The following is a 15,618-nucleotide window of genomic DNA, read 5'->3' on the forward strand; positions in this document are numbered from 1 at the left end:
GGCAGTGGCGCCATCCTGTGGCTGCTGGTCCACGGAAACACAGCTGTACCTACGGCAGGGCTATAGCCAGAGAGGGGGAGCCCTGGGGAGGGGCACCCAGCCCAGGGAAAGCCTGGTCAGAGACCGCAGTTGGAAGAGGAGGATAGGGCACAGGCGATTATAATCCAGAGCGACAGGAGATATCAGAGGTGGAAGGACATTGTGGTAGCCCGCGAGCAGCACTTCTCTCAGGGCGGGGGGTCTAGGAGAGCTCCCCAGGAGAGATGTCTAAGCTGAAGCCTCGAGGAGACCGCAGTGGAGCGTGGGGAGAGTGGTGCCTTCAGGGATGCAACTGGGAGCGGGTGCAAGTTAGCAGAGGTCCAAGAGTGTGGTGCATTCTGGGAACTGCAAGTAGGTTTACTGTTTCTTAATTACATGGTATGTATGAGAACAGAATTGAAGGAGATATGGCTGGAGGTCTGAGAACTTCCCAGATAACGAAGCATCTTTATACTTCGTCAAGGTCTTTGTACTTCGGGGGCTGTAAGCAGAGGAGTGATGTGGTCAGATTTTTATGTTGGTCAGATGTTGGCATGCCACATGGAGACTGGGGGGACCAGGCTGGAGGCAGAGGCTGTTGTAAGAATCCAGGTGAGAGGTGAGCTTGGCTTGAACTGGAGTAGCCACAGCAAACATGAAGTGAAGTGAGCAGATCCAAGTTGTAACTGGGAGGAGGAGTCGATAGGCTGATGGATGAGAGGCAGGATTCCAGGTGGCACCCATCACTGACTTGGGTAACAACAGCTGTCAGACCAAGAGGAGAAGTGGTCTGGGTGGAGGGGTGATGGAAAGTTCAGCTGAGTTTGAAGTTCAAGGGCAGTATCCACATGGAGGTGGCCATGGGATACAGAGGCTCTGAGCTCAGAAGAGAGAACTGGACTGGCCACAGGGATCTGGGAGTCATCAGCCCAGAGATGTGAACCGAGGCTGTGGGAGCAAGAGCCCCGCCTCCCCCCCCCCCCAAGGATGGCAAGGACACTGAGGAGGAGATAAGGCAGAGGACAGAACCCTAAGAAACTGTGGCCTTTATGAGTCAGCTGGAGAAGGCAAGGGCTAAGTAGGAGCAACCAGAGAGGGAGAAGGAAACGCAGCCCAATTATAATCCTCATAATACCTTGTACCACCTACAGGTGAGGAAACTGCAGGCTTTAGTATTGTTTTATTAGGGCGCAAGTACAGAGAAACTCAGAGCTAAATGTCTTGCTCCATCATATAACCACCCTTTGCCTAGGATTTCTGGGGTATCTCCTCCTCAACCCCTGTCCTCCTGTTTAGCGCCTCAGTTTTCCAGGTGTTGTGATTTTGAAAGTAGAGTGTAAATGAAAAGATTGACAGGATTCAAGAGCTGCTATTTGCACACAGTGAGTTGTGGAGGGGGTATTTTGTTTGTTTTTATTTTTTATATTTAGAGAGGGAGGAAGACAGAGAGAAACATCAAGCAAGAGAGACACATTGTTCAGCTGCCCCCACCCATGCACCTGACTAGGGATCGAACCCATGACCTTCCAGTGCACAGGACGATGCGCCAACCAACTGAGCCACACTGGCCAGGGCCTCATCGTGAAGACAGTGATGCCTCGAACTTTGGTCTTTACTCAGGCAACCTCGCTCTTGGTGATGTTAGGAGGAGGACAAGATGAAGAAAGGCCAGCTGACTCTCAGCACCTGTGCTCCGCTCCTTCCTCTTGCACCCGAGGTCGGCATCACTAACCGATCCTCACCTGCCCTCCTTCTTCATGAAGCCTTGACAGGGCCTCAGACCCCGTCTCTAGCCTGCCACTGAATCAGAGCCGGCAAGCCTTCTGGAATAGCGTGGCCATCCCTGGAGTGAGCCACCGCCCCACAAACCACCAGAAGGTCTCTTTATTATGATGAACCTTTTATTATAGAGAGAGACTGAACTCTTTTGCATAAAGAATCTCTGGATTGGGTCAGGGAAATCCACCTGCTAAAAGGGCACCAACCAGCTCTCCCTGCCTCTGCCTCCGCTAAGCCCCACTTGCTATGTTCATCTCAAGGTCACTGGAAACAGCAGAGGCTGCTGTCCCCTGGTGGGTGGGGCCACGCTAACCAGAGGGTCAGGGCTCCTGGCTGTCCACCAGGTCAGAGTCGCCCCGTCTCCCGCCCCAGTTGGTTGTCCAGAACCTGGAGCTGCCGGAGGAAGCCCGAGTTGGGGCAGATATCACGGTGGGTCTGCACCGTCTGGATGGCCTGCACCAGTGTCATGTTTTCGTAGATCATGAGGAAGGCCAGGACGACAGTGGCGGAGCGGCTCACCCCCATGGCGCAGTGTACCAGCACGCGGCCTGCAGGGAGACCCAACCCAGTGTCAGTTACCTGCCCTCGTACTACCCACCCATTTGGGATTCAGAAGTCCTTCTGGCCCTCCTTCAGCCCACCTGTCACAGTATCCTAGCGTACTGACACTGTGTCCGGTGTCAGGTGGGGCAAATGAGGCCCAGAGAGGGAAAGGAACCGGCTCAAGGTCACACAGTAAGTTAGCGGAGGAGCTAAGGTTAGCAGCTGGGATTCCCTTCTCCTGGCTCAAGGTGCTTCCTCTGGCCTCCTTGAAACCCTGGGGAGTTGGTGGGGAGTGCGAGAGGAGGGTACTGTGGGAGTCCCCTGGGTTTGTGTCTCTCTTTCCTCCAGTTCTGCCCTCTCCCCGTCCCTGCAGCCCTATGCCAAGGCTTCACTTTAGAAGCGACTGCTCAAGAGCCTTTGCTAGGTCCCGTGCCTGCTAACCCCACCTGCTCTCTCACGGAGGGATATAGTTATACCGATGACCACACCGACCTTAGTTCTGTCTGTGATTGTTGGTGGCCAGGGAGTCTCTGAGGGCACGCTCACTAAATGGTAGTAGCTATTTGCACCATGGGTGGGAGGGTGCTGGAGAGGTTTGGGGCTCAGGACACACTCCCTATCAGTGCCGCTGGGAAATGGACAGCCCCGGCTCTCACCCACCCCACCTCCCCCCACCTCCTCCTTCCCCGGAGCCCACCTTGGGGAACACTGAGGGCGGTTCGGATGTATCGGGCAACAGGCATGAAGTGGACACTGAGGTCAAAGAAGGGGTTGTCATCAGCCTCGATGCCATAGTACTCCAAGGGCATTCCGTGATAGAACTTGGCACCTGTGTCCACTTGAAACTTGCCCGCGGCAACATTCACAACATGGGTGATGCCCAGCTGGGCCAGCTTGCTCTTGTCCCGGGCTGCGTACCTGGAGGGAGGGCACAGGGGAGGCTGGGAATTGGGAGGTGGGGGCAGGTCTCCCTTGGGGGGTCAGTTCTGGCTGGACTGTCCCCTTCCCTCCTCTGCCACTGCCATCAGGGGAAGAGGTGGGAACAGCAAACTGGTCCCGGGTGAAGGGCCTCCTCTAGTTAGAGTTCAAGACTCCCTTCACTCGGACCAACTTTTCTGGAGAGCATTTTGGCCACAGGCATCAAGAGCCTTTGCCCAGCCGATGTGGCTCAGTGGTTGGGCGTTGACCTATGAACCAGAAGGTCACGGTTTGATTCCTGGTCAGGACACGTGTCTGGGTTGTAGGCTCGATCCCCAGTGTGGGGTGTGCACGAGGCAGCCAGGCAATAATTCCCTCTCATCATTGATATTTCTCTCTCTCTCTCTCTCTCTCTCCCTCTCCCTTCTTCTTTGAAATCAATAAAAAATATTTTTTTAAAAAAAATGTTCACATACTTTGTCCAGAAAGTCTCCTTCTAGGAACTTAAGAAAGAATCTGGGGGGAAATCACTAAATATCCTCTAATAGGTGGCTGAGTGTGTAAGGTAAATGACATACTATGCAACCACTGAAATAGAGTAGATACGGGTGAACAGGAAGGGTGTTCATTCACCAACACCACCCCAATAAATGTAATTAAAAAAAGAAAAGTGCTCATGCTATATTGAGAACCTACGGAAAATGCACAATACAAAACAGAACGTTGTTTAAGAAGGTTTTAAAAATATGTAGTACGGTTCCATTAAAAAAGCTTTCAGTATAAAGCAGATTACAAAACAGGATTATAAAGTGATACCATTTGCTGTAGAAATAAAAAAGAAATGTGAAAAAGCATGTATGTGTGTGTGTGTGTGTGTGTGTATATGCAGTTTTTAAAGGTCAACAAGGATTTTACTACTGGTTATCTGTAGGGAGGATAGCATATTTGCCATATTGTTAACAAGAATCCTATTCTCTAAATATTAAGGAAATTTTCTAAAATCCACATATATTGGTCCATATGTTTAAATTTTAAGGAAAAAAATGAGAAACAATGACTGAGTTCTACTCTCCCTATGTACCTTATGTAACTCGTGTGTGTTACCAGGACACATGTACCAGAATGTTTCTAGGATCACTATTCATAGTAGCCAACAAGTGGGAACAACTCAAGTGTTTGTATACAATAAAATGGATAAACTATGTGGTATTTGTACAATCAAATATTTTTACAGCAATGAAAAAATGAACTATACATAATAACATGGGTGAATCTTACAATTTTGCACAAATTGTGTCACGCACAAAACACACACAATATGATTCTATTCATCTAACTTTAAAAGATAGGCTACACTAATTATATAGTTAGGTATATGAACGGTAAAAGTATAAATAAAAGCAAGGAAATAATTATTTCAACACTTAGTGATTGTCCACAGGGAAACAGAAGGGTTCAGAAGGTATTTCTGAGGCACAACTAATGCCTATTTCTTGACCTGGCTGGTGAAACTGTTCATATGCACTCTATGCACTTTTCTTATGAGTGTTCTACTTCCACAATTAAAAAAGTAATTTCTATAAAAGGGAAGAAACATGTGGAAAGAGATGATGGGAGGTCCCTGGAGGGCTCTGGGAGAGGCTCCCCTTCTTCTCCCCACTCTCCCACGTGGGTCGGACTTACGCATCTCCCAGGAAGAGGTTGGGCCAGACCTCGTCGATGTGGCTCAGCATGGTGGCCCGACGGACCCACAGCAAGCGCTGCAGTGAGGACAGCGTGGGCGGCTGGTAGGGCGACACAGAGACTGTCCCGTGGATCTTGGGTCTCCGGAGGTCCTGCTTCTGCAGGGAATCCATCCTGGAACAGGGTGGACACCGCGGTGGCTAGAGGCAAGCTCCCAGAAGGTGGGTCCGGCTGGCCCGGAGGCCCAGGTGGTACTGGGATGGTGCGGGAAGGGCTTCAGCTAGTTCACGTGAGGTTACTAACCAACTCAGCTGGGCTGAGGCCGAGACCATTTCCCCAGGAACGAGGGAATCAAACCTCTTGCTACCCTCTCTCCCACCCTCTCCAGAGGCCCTTGAGGCCAGAAACTTTGGCCAAGGGGTCCTTGGGGCTCCCTGTTTGTGGTGATGAGCCCGTGCAGATCCGACCCCTTAAGTCGCTGGTCACTTGGGACTTTGTAGGGATGGAGGCCTCGGATGGCTGTGGCCCCCTCAGCCTGGGCAGCTCATCTCAGCCCCCTCCTCTGCTACCTCCAGGGCTGATCTCCATGTTCAGGTGCTTGGAGAGCAGAGTTCATCTCTGGAGTGAGGGGCCTGGGCTATGAAGGACATCTGTTGCATTTCCATACGGAATGAGCTAATGCCTCTCAGGGCCCTGGGACCTCACTGGGGTAGGTCCCTATTTTACTTGGGAGAAAGCTGAAGGTCAGAGAGAAAAATTGTAAGTGCCACCCACAGCCATAGGGCTGATGTGTAGCGAGGCTGTGGTTTCAATCCAGTTCTCTGACCCCGCAGTTCAGTCCCCAAGTCTTCCAGTTACTGCCTTTGGGGACTCCAGAGAGTGGTCAACAGCCCATTCAACTCTACAGGGAGCCCGGTGCTGCGGGTACGCCTGTGCCTGTAAGTCCTGGGACTTGCCTCCTTACCCCGATGACTCGGGCCAGCGCTGCGGGTCAGGCCTCACCCAGTTGGGGTGAGTTGTCTCAGGCATCGGCTGGCTGGGGGGGTCCGGGCCCCTGCTGAGCTGAGTGGTCAGTGGCACCAGAACATGGGTCTGGTGTCGTCCTGGGAAGGAGTGCCTCTCTTGGCTAACTGACCCTGGTCCTCTCAACCAGTAACTAGGGAAGGTACAAACTGGAAAAAACATCTTTTCTCTTTGGCAGGCGGTGCTAGGACCAGAGAGAGAAATAGGCACCCAGGAGGCCACTGGCTTGGCCAAGCTCACCCAGCGGGCAGTCGGTGGGCAGGGCGGAAGGGAAGACCCGGCTTTCCCCTTCATCCCCCACTGTGACCTCTCAGGGCAGGCTGAGTGGCCTGCCACCTACCTAGGGCATGGTCTAGGGCCGGGAATGGGGGAGTGAGGGCAAGGACAGAGCTAAGCACATGAGCGGAATGGGGCTGGGGCAGGTTCCGCCCAGAACACAAATGTTGTGAAGCGGCTAGAATTCCAGGCCCTCCTCTTGGAGCCCACGGGGTGGGGGGGGTGGGGGGTAGAGGGGGGGGGTGGGGGGGTCTGAGAGCAGACCTAGGACCCTGTAGCAGGGAGCACAGTCCCTCCAAACCCCAGGCCTTCTCCATGCTGGGCATCTCTTTCAGTCTTGTCCACATTTCTCCTCCCATGTTAAGTAGCCTGGTGTTGCCTGACTGCGGGGTCTGTAGGGGTCTGACCTGAGAATGAGAGGAGTGGCTGGGTGTGCAGCAACCACAGGGTAGAGAGTGGGGTAGTGTGTTAGGATGGGGTAAGCCCCCGGGCTCCAGAATCATCCAAAAGCCACACTGGTCTGGAGCTGCCAGCTGGTGCTTGAGCCCCAGGCAAGGCAGATGGGGCTAGGGGAAGTCAGGCAGGCGCGGGCTCAGGCCTCTGAGCTTGGCGTGGGGTAAGGCTGCCCCCCAGTGGCCAATGTGTGCCTCGCAGCCCAGCTGTGTCTGGGAGTAGGCAGCCAGGCTTCCTTCGGTTGAGAAAGCTGGACCCTGCTTCTCCAGAGGCTCCTGGGCAGAGGAGGAGACAGCAGAGGGAACAAGGATCTTGGGTTCCACAGGCACAGCCCCGCCTCGGCCTCCTAGGGGACCTAGGCCCAGGTCTCGAGAATGGCACCTTTCCCTTGGACTAAGGGGTACTCCTCGTCAGACCCCAGCTAGGGCCTCCCTCCTGATGCTCATGGATGGATCCCCCACCTGTCTACCCATCTCACTTTGCCAGCGGAGGCAGGCCCAGCCCCTGTGGGAACTGCCTCCCATGTGTTAGCTTGCAGCAGCCCCACTGAGGACACTGGCTCAGAGATGTGCACACAGATGCAAGCACCAGGCCTAGGAACACTGCCCACGTCTGCCCTCCTCCAGGCTGGGGACAAACCCACTGGCAGCTCACTGTGGGCAGCCCCTTGCCCAGTGACACATTCTTCACGCTCCAGGCACAACCATGGACAGGGACTTGGTGGCTGCAGCAGCTCCCCCGGTTTCTGCCACCCAAGGACCTGGACTGCCAGGGACCTTGCCTAACACTTCCTCCCAATCTCCTCGGCCACCTGAGGGTGACGCAGAGCCCAGCTCCGTCAGGGACAGGGCCGGCTTGGCTGCTCTCCCCGTGCACTCCAGGCCTCCTTCCTGCATCTCCCCCTAAGCCAACAGATGCCTCTGTTGGCACCAGCTCTGCCTGCTGTTGTGTCACTGTTGATTACAAGTTCACACACTGTTTTCTGCCTTTGCCTCTCTCCTCCTCGCTATGTTGCTTTCCCGTGGCCTCTGTCTCCCACCTTCCCCAAGAGCCTCCCAGCAGCCCTGCCTGCTGGTGGCCTCAGGCCAGGCCCCCCCGCCCCAGCAGCTGTTTGCCACCCACCTCCTCGCACAGCCCCAGGAGCTATCCCCCTGCTCTCCCCTGCTGCTCACTCTCTCTGCCCCTCCTTCCCCCACAGGCAGACCAGGTGAGACTGTGGCCTCAGGACAGGTGGGGGGGGACAGGTGGGGCGGGAGATCTCTGAGGAGGCTGGCGAAGGAAGCCTAAGGCGTTCACGGGCGGTGGGTTTGTCCCCAGCCTGCAGGCCTTGGAGGAAGGCAGACCTGGGCCTGGTGCTGGCATCTGTGTGCAGGCCTCTGAGCCAGTGTCCTCAGTGGGACTGCTGTGAGGACCCCACAGGGTAATAAATGGAAGGCACGTCCCACAGGCTCTGCCTCATGGTAGATGCCCAACAAACGGGACATCTTACTGTTGTTATCACCGCTATTATCACCGTTACCTATTCAAGCCTGAGCCATATCCCGGGCAGAGGGTGACTTTCCCACGGGTCAGTGAGGCGTGGTCTTTATCTCTGTGTTTCCTGATGTCTTTCTCTGTCGCGATGATTACTGTTACATTCACCTCTCACTAAGGATGCACTAGGTACCAGCCAGAGCTAAGTGTTCACATGTTCTCATTGAACCCTCACAGTACCCTAGGAGGCAGGTAATATCACGACCCCCATTTTACAGGGAAGGAAACCGAGACTCGGAGAGATTAAGCGATTTACCCAAGGTCACACAGCCAACAGCATGGGAGCCAGGATTCAAGCGCAGGTCTTTCTGACTCTGCTATGCTTTGTCTGTGCCTTTATGTGACCCGTCCATCCCCCAATCTAACCCAGTCCCCCTCACCCCCGCCACAATACACGCAGGCCCAGGTGCCCCGGCCCTCACTACCCAGCAAGCTCTGTGCACCCCCTGAAGGAGGGGCACTCACCCACCTGCAGGGCGATCTGGCCCGGGCTCTGGTCTTGTCTGACAGGCACGTTGTGCTGCTGACTTCCAGCCGCTTGTCTCTGCGCACTTGCTGCTGTTTCTATTTTTGATTTGAGTTTAATTATAAAGCATGATGTGCTGCTCCCCTCTCCGGCTTCTCCTGCCACTCCCCGCTCCCCCACTGGCCCCACGGCATGGTCAGTGCCACGCCAGCCAGGCAGCTGGCAGGGGGATGCCTGCGGCACGAGTGGATGTGGATGTTGGTTGTGGGCAGGGAGAAGGAAGATCAAATAAGCCATTTTCAAAGCTTCAAGGGGGGTGTGGAACACGGGCAGAAAGTTGAAGCTGGAAGGATTCTCTATGGAGGAGGATGGGGAATAGAGCAGCCACAATCACACACAAACCAGCGGGATCGCCAACATCAGGACCCAGGCCCAGGGCCTTTAGTTGGGGGCTAAGGATTACATTAAGATCTAGAAGACGCGGGCTGAGGGAAGTACGGGAAGACAGACAGACAAAGGGGTCAGCGGGGTTCAGAGCAGGTCTTCTGATGCCCTGGCGGGCTGTCAGAAGCTCTGTCCAGAAGCCCCTCTGCCCTCTGCCAAGTTCCTCCTTCCCCCAGAGGCATTCTGACCCAGGTCCCACTTCCGTGTGGCCAGGGAAATGGTCCTTAAGGCGCCTCCTAAGGGTAACTGTGATCAGCTTGAGACCTTGGATTCGGGCCTATTAAGAACCCCCCCTGCTCTCCAGAGACCCTCCTCATATACCCAAACCTCAGTGCTCTTCCCACTCACTCTCAGGTACCATGCGCACACACCTGTGCACCCCCAGCCACACCTGCAGGGTCTCTGAAGTCTGAGCTCCAGGGAATAAGGCCCAGCCCCTGCTGGGGCTCCCTGAGCCCAGGGAGAGCTGGTGGATCTCCTCAGATCTCCTCCCATCCTTCCCTCACCCCCCAGGGCCCATTCCCACCTGTGGGGGCTGAAGACAGTGGCTGAGAGAAAGTGCAGGCAGCCTGAGGAAGCGGAAGGAGTAGCAGGCTGTAGGCCGGACCCCGCACTGGGCTCTGATCATCTTCCGGGTGTCCACCTGGGCCAGAGCCGCCAGCAGCGCCAGCAGGGCCAGTGCCAGGGTGGCAAAGTGGCAGAGCCCCATGGCAGGGAGCAAGGACCAGCTCTGGGGGAGAATGAGCTCCATGTTACAGGCAGGTAAGCCAAGGCCAGATTGGCTGGGGCCACATCATTGGGTCGGGAGAGGAGCTGCCACCCAAACCTGCTCCTGCTTTGAACCCCCTGGGTAAGGCCAAGAGGGCACCGGTGCTGGAAGAGATGAGGAGGCAGGTTTGGGGCCCAGGGCTCACAGCCCCTCATTTTGCAGCGTGCCCAGCCCCAGGGCTGTGGGGTACGGCTGCACGGGCTGCACACCCACAACACCCGGGGGCTCCAGTTGCACAGACTATTTGGGGGATGCACCCCCAGGAACTGTGCAATGCTGTAGCTCAGGTGACTCCCCCCAAGCCAGCTGCCTGATGGGAAAATGCTGAGGGTTTGGGTCAGGGTATTTGAGAGCCTCAGGCCTAGGAAGTGGGGTGACTGGGCATGATCAGAGACCTGCTGCTCTGCCAGGCTCCTGAAGCCTGTTTAGAGGAAAGAGCAGGGTGGGAGCACGAATCCTGGTCCTCCTCTTGGCTCCCTGTGCCCGCAGAGCTCACCACAACAGCTTCCCACTCAGCTTAGCCCCCAGCGTAGGCCCAACTTCAGCTACAACCCTCATTTCCTCCCAATACACTCACCCCCAAATTCCAAACCTAGCCCTCCGTCCTGCCCTAATCCCCATCCCCAAGATGCTCACCCTCCTGACAGCATGTGTGAAGGGGTCAAATTGCTAATGTGCCACCCTCCCCGCCACTTGGTTGAGCTGGCTATGCATCCAAAGACCAAGACAGCTCTTCTGAGTCGGGGCCGGGGAAGGATTCAGGCCGTGCTCTTGGCAGGAGGAGAAAGCTGTTGCTCTTCCAACTATCAGGAGAGCCTAGGCCAGCCACCCACCCCCACTGGCAGCTCCTGTGAGCCAGTGGGTGGTGCCGCACAGCCAAAGTCAAGGTTGAGGAGAGCTGAGGGAAGGAGCTGGCTAGCAGGAGCTAGAGGCAGGCTCAGGGAGTGGACAGCAGCTCTGGAGGCCTAACCCCCCAGCTGATGGCACTCACGGGAGATGCAATGTGGGGAAGGCGGGCTGCTGGGACCAGCTGGGGACAGACCCAGCCTGGGCCTGGTGGGAGAAGGGCAGTGGGGAAGAGCTGCTTACTCTGCAGCTCCCTCACAATCCTGGTAGCACCCAGGAAGAGACACCCTGGCCTCCTCCCAGTGAGCTGGAGGAAAACCCAGGGCTGATGCCAGAGAAATGGAGGCAGCGTGTTGCTGGGGTAGCCGACTCTGTCCACTAGGCAGCTGGGGACGCGGGCCTCCAGCAGGAGGGGAGGGGCTTGCGGAGGGAGGTGTTAGGGATCTGTTCCCCTTGTGCTATTGCTCCAAATGCGCTGAACACAGAACAGGAGGCAGGTACATGGAAGCAGGAAGGAGTCTGAATAGACTTCAGTAAGACCTTTATGTCCTACAGGAGTCCCAGAACCAGAGAGGAGGGAGGGTAGGGAGAGTCCTTCTATTGATCTGAGATCAGATTGGGTGGGGGTGGGGGGGCAGGTAGGGCGTGGGGTGCTGGGTCGAAGGAGAGGATGGATTGGCATGATGACAGGAGAGCTTCACAGCAGCAGGGCTGTGTGAGATCGTGGCTGGCGGCAGTACCTGTTCTCCTTCCCCACGTTGGGACGGTGAGTCTGGGCTGATATGAGAATTCACTAAATTTAAGCAATAGCTGCAGCCGCACTTTCCCCCAGAGCTGAAGCTGTGGGAAGATTCAGACAGACCATGGTTCTAGGACTGGTGGGGGGCTGGGGGTAAGAGAGCCCCCACAGGCTTTTGGCCAAGGAGGCAAGGCAGGTCAGCATCAAGACCAGGTAGGAAGACCTCACCTCTTCCATTTTAAGGTTTCCAACCCTTTCTTTCCTAGTCTTTCCATCCTCTCTGGGGTCTGAAGAACCTGGGTAGGCTGGGAGAGAGAGGTCCACCCTGGAGGCTTATCTTGGCTGGGCCCTGATAAGGCCTTGGGTTGGTGAGGGGAGCCCAGCAGGTTGGAGAACAGGCCAAGCCCCCTTCCATCCTCAGTTCCAGCCAGTCAGCCCTAACAACTACTCTCACTGTCCCCTCCCATGTCCCCCACCCACCCTCCCCTGACCTTTCACTTCCAGCCCTCATTGGCCTCCCCCTTCCTGTTCCCTGCCCAGCTCTCAATGGGCCTCTCACTTCTAACTGCACCCAGCCTTGCCCCCTTGTTCCCTCCCCCTGCCCAGCCCTCACCTGGCCCCTCAGCTCCGGCCTGCACCCCGCAGCTTCTGGTCCAGCTGGCAGAGCTGGTGGAGGAAGCCTCGGTTCGGGAAGACCCATCGGTGCTGCCTCACGGTGATCACTGCCTGGCGCAGGGACATCTGCTGGCGCAGCATGAGGTAGGCCAGGACCAGAGTGGCGGAGCGGCTCACGCCTACCACGCAGTGCACCAGGACCTTGGCTGAGGGAGACATCCTGGTGAAAGAAGACCCTTTCCCACCAGCAGGCCCACCCAGGGGCTGGGGTGGGGGCCCAAGTTCCTCTCCCCGCCCAGCCTTGGGTGTACTCTGTGACAAGCCCTGGCCAAGTCATTCAACATTTAGGGACCTCAGTGTCTCCATCTGTCAGATGCGTAGACCAGCTCCTACTTAGCCTCATGGAACTTGTCATTACGTTTGGTGGGACGACGGTCAAAGTGGACCCCTTGGGCTGGGGCCCAAAGTCTTATAAGTCACAGCTCATAAGACCCTCCATGAACTGGCCCCAGATGATCCTGCAGCCTCATCTCAGGCTGTCCCACCCCAACCTTCAGCTCTAGCTGTGCCGCGTAACTTCCGGCTCCTCGAAGCTGTCATGGTCTCTGGCCTCCAGCCTTAGCACATGCTTTTCCAACTCCTTGTAACCCTTTCCCCCTGCTCTCGGACTGACTAACATCTACTACTCATCTGTCAGGGTTCAGCTTCTTTGCATAGGCATTCCCGACCACTCATGGGGGCCCCTGAATCATGGAGCAGCTCATCCTTTTTGCACGTGGCCCAGTGACTACTGCTGCAGGGGGGAGTCACCCTGCCTGCTCCTCTGCGCTGAGCACCCCTGCCCTGCGCTCCCTCAGCTCTTCACATTTCCCCACTCCTGTGCGGAGCACTTTACGCTGTGACTGTCTCCCCTCCAAACATAATGACAAGGTCCGCGAGGGCAGGCACCCTGCCTTGTCTAAGCCTGAATTCCCAGCATCTAGCTCAGTGCCTGGCACAGAGAAGACAGTAAGTAGCTGGCAAGTGGATGGATGGAGAACAAATGAATGTCAAAGTGTTCTGAATATTAAGAAGTGCTGTGAGGCATAGTCTTGTCTCTCCCATCTCGCGGTTGAGAAACTGAAGTCCAGAGAGGGATGCTGGCTCGCCCAGGTGCCAGTGGCAAAGGCCAGAGCGCTCACCCAGGACAAACACAGCATAGGGGCCCAGCTTCCCCCGGGGCCCTTGTTGTCCCCTGGGTGCTAGAAGTTTTTTTTTTTTGTTTTTTTTTCCATTTGAAAATACTTTGTGGCATAAACCAGACATCTAGGTACTGAACAGCAATTTCTGAAGGCTGCGTGCTACAGAGAAAGAATTGCTTTTGCTGTTTGGGAGGCCTGGCTTGCAGGGCTGCTGCTAACCATGGCATTCTAGGCCTCAGTTTCTCCATGTGTGAAGCTATGCATAAATCACTGGATAAATCCCTGGAGCACTGAGCAGACATTTTTTTAAAAAAAGCTGATGGCTTTTTAAAAACTAGGGTGGTTGAGGTCCCCCCCTGAGGCCTCCGGCAGGACCCAGTGCGGCTCTCTGTGGCGAGCACAGCGCCTCCTCCTCCCTTTCCTCCGGGTGCCTTTTCCTTACTCCCTCCTTTCCCTGGGCTCCCAGGGCCCTTCTCTGGCCTCTGTGGCTTGTTTCCTGAGCCCATTTCTTCCATGGCTCATTTCTACCTCTGTGACTTTCTAGATAAACCTTCTCTTACAGTTTAGAAAAAAAAAATTGTTTGAAATAAAAATGAGGGATGGGAGGGCACTGATGTTTGAAGGGAAACTGGACATCCCCCCAGGACTGGACAGGACGGATCTGAGATCAGACCCCAAGTCCTACCCCCAGGTGTGCTGAGGCCGCGGTGAATGAAGTCAGCTGCAGAGGAGAAGTAGGCACTGATGTCGAAATCGGGGAGGTCGTGGGCTGGCACCCCCAGATAGCTCACGCTGCTGCCGTAGAAGTCAGGGCCGCCCTGACAGTAGAGGCCTCCATGGGCGGCGTTCAGCACGTGGGTGATGCCCAGCTTCCAGAGCTCGAAGCGGTTATTGGCTGTGGCCCTGGGGAGCGAAGGAAGGGGGCTGGAGGCTGGCTGAGCCATGGGGTCCAGGAGGGAGCCCCCTATGTCAGGCCCTCTACTTCAGAGGGATGGAGCCATTAGGGTCCAAAGGAAGGTGGAAGGAACCCAGCAAGCTAGAGCTGGATCCACAGCTCCCAGGGCCACCCTCAGAGCTTTTGGTGGGAGAGCTGGTGGGATAGGAAGTTATCTGTAGCCCCTCTTTGCTTCCTGAGGCCATGCGCTGGGACAGAAAGGAGAGGATTGCCTCACCCCTGGGACCTAGCTGCCCCGCCCTTCCTTCCTGCCCCATGCCTTCCCACGCGCTTCCTGCCTCTGCTGGCCACTACCTCATACCTGCCTCTACTCTGCAAATGTTTAGAGGTGACAACTTTCCTGATTCACCTTTAGTCAGGCTTCCTCGCCCACTGTGACCCAGGAGAGAGGCTGGGACCAGGAAGGGAAGCTCTCTGTCCAATCCATTTCATACCCCACATCACCATTCCCCAGGCCTCTGCCCCCAAAACTCCCCCATTTTCCTGAATATGTCAGCAGACTCCAGGAATTTCTGGGAGCTCCCCTCTTTCCGGCAGGCAAAGTCCCCACTCCCCCTGGTGGCCGCATCTGATCACTGCACTGTCCCCAGCACACAGGACTTCTGGAGAAAGTGCCCGGGCCTAGAATGCTCAGTGCAGAGCTGTCTCCGTGTTCCCATCCCGCTCCTGTCTCTGGTAAAGAGCCCAGGAACTGTCTGTTCTTGTTCCCACCCCTACAGCCCTTAGACCAGCTACTACTCACGCATCTCCTATGTAAAGGTTGGGCCAAACTTCATCTGCCCGGTTGCAAGAAGAAATTTTCCCCGCCTGCAGGAGCTCTTCCAGTTCCACAACGCTGGGGCTAGGCGTGGCTCCGGTATCTCCCCACAGCTCTGGGAGCGGGGCCTCAGCCATGGGCCAGCCCACCCGCTCCCCTGTCTCTGCAGTCACTCCTCTCTGCCTCTCCAGGGTCATTTCTCCGGCCGGAGATTGGCAGGGACAGGTGGGACAGAAAGAAGTGACTCAGCAAGTCACCGGGGCCTCCAGAGGGAACAGGACATTTCCTTCTCCAAGTCACCCCCGCCAACCCCCAACTCCATTGACCACATGGAATCAGACATACCTCTGCAAACCACTTTATCTCTGCACCTCCGTTTCTTCATCCGCAAAGTAAGGATAATGGCACCTACCTCAAAGAATTGTGAAGATTTGCCTTAGCTGGTTTGGCTCAGAGGATAGAGTGTTGGCCTGTGAACTGAAGGGTCCCAGGTTTGATTCTGGTCAAGGGCACAAGGACATGTACCTTGGTTGCAGGCTCCTCCCCAGACTGGGCCCTGGTCAGGGCTCCTGCAGGAGGCAACCAATCGATCTGTTTCTCTCACATTGATGATTCTCTCT

The 15,618-nt window shown here is 55.8% G+C and overlaps 2 protein-coding genes across 2 annotated transcripts; both read right to left on the reverse strand.

Moving 5' to 3' along the window:
• Positions 1–1,221: 1,221 nt before the first annotated feature.
• DUSP13B (dual specificity phosphatase 13B) lies at positions 1,222–9,845 on the reverse strand. Its single transcript, XM_070431960.1, has 5 exons — positions 9,663–9,845; positions 8,696–8,790; positions 4,942–5,115; positions 3,038–3,258; positions 1,222–2,345 (listed from the first exon to the last, which is right to left on the reverse strand). The coding sequence occupies exons 1-5, from the start codon at positions 9,843–9,845 to the stop codon at positions 2,143–2,145; spliced, it is 876 nt and encodes a 291-aa protein (XP_070288061.1). The 3' UTR covers positions 1,222–2,142.
• Positions 9,846–11,221: 1,376 nt separating this feature from the next.
• On the reverse strand, positions 11,222–15,350 carry DUSP13A (dual specificity phosphatase 13A). The gene is made up of 4 exons (XM_070431961.1): positions 14,984–15,350; positions 13,972–14,189; positions 12,104–12,311; positions 11,222–11,795 (listed from the first exon to the last, which is right to left on the reverse strand). Exons 1-3 carry the CDS (start codon positions 15,193–15,195, stop codon positions 12,112–12,114), a joined length of 630 nt encoding a protein of 209 aa, XP_070288062.1. The 5' UTR covers positions 15,196–15,350; the 3' UTR covers positions 11,222–11,795; positions 12,104–12,111.
• Between the last annotated feature and the right edge of the window lie 268 nt (positions 15,351–15,618).

The sequence above is a fragment of the Myotis yumanensis genome, unplaced genomic scaffold (genome assembly GCF_028538775.1).
Source record: "Myotis yumanensis isolate MYYU_CA2020_CCGP unplaced genomic scaffold, mMyoYum1.0.hap1 SCAF_13, whole genome shotgun sequence".
Taxonomy (NCBI): domain Eukaryota; kingdom Metazoa; phylum Chordata; class Mammalia; order Chiroptera; family Vespertilionidae; genus Myotis; species Myotis yumanensis.

Bases quoted from the DNA above. Each gene is read 5' to 3' on its own strand.
- DUSP13A (XM_070431961.1), bottom strand. From the start codon at position 15,195: ATGACCCTGGAGAGGCAGAGAGGAGTGACTGCAGAGACAGGGGAGCGG. The intron at 14,190-14,983 runs GTGAGTAGTAGC...TTCGCTCCCCAG, and splicing joins AACCTTTACATAGGAGATGC to GGCCACAGCCAATAACCGCT. The intron at 12,312-13,971 runs GTAGGACTTGGG...TGTCTCCCTCAG, and splicing joins CGGCCTCAGCACACCTGGGG to CCAAGGTCCTGGTGCACTGC.
- DUSP13B (XM_070431960.1), bottom strand. From the start codon at position 9,845: ATGGGGCTCTGCCACTTTGCCACCCTGGCACTGGCCCTGCTGGCGCTG. The intron at 5,116-8,695 runs GTGGGTGAGTGC...ACCCTGTTCCAG, and splicing joins CGGGCCAGATCGCCCTGCAG to GATGGATTCCCTGCAGAAGC. The intron at 3,259-4,941 runs GTAAGTCCGACC...CCCTCCCTCCAG, and splicing joins AACCTCTTCCTGGGAGATGC to GTACGCAGCCCGGGACAAGA.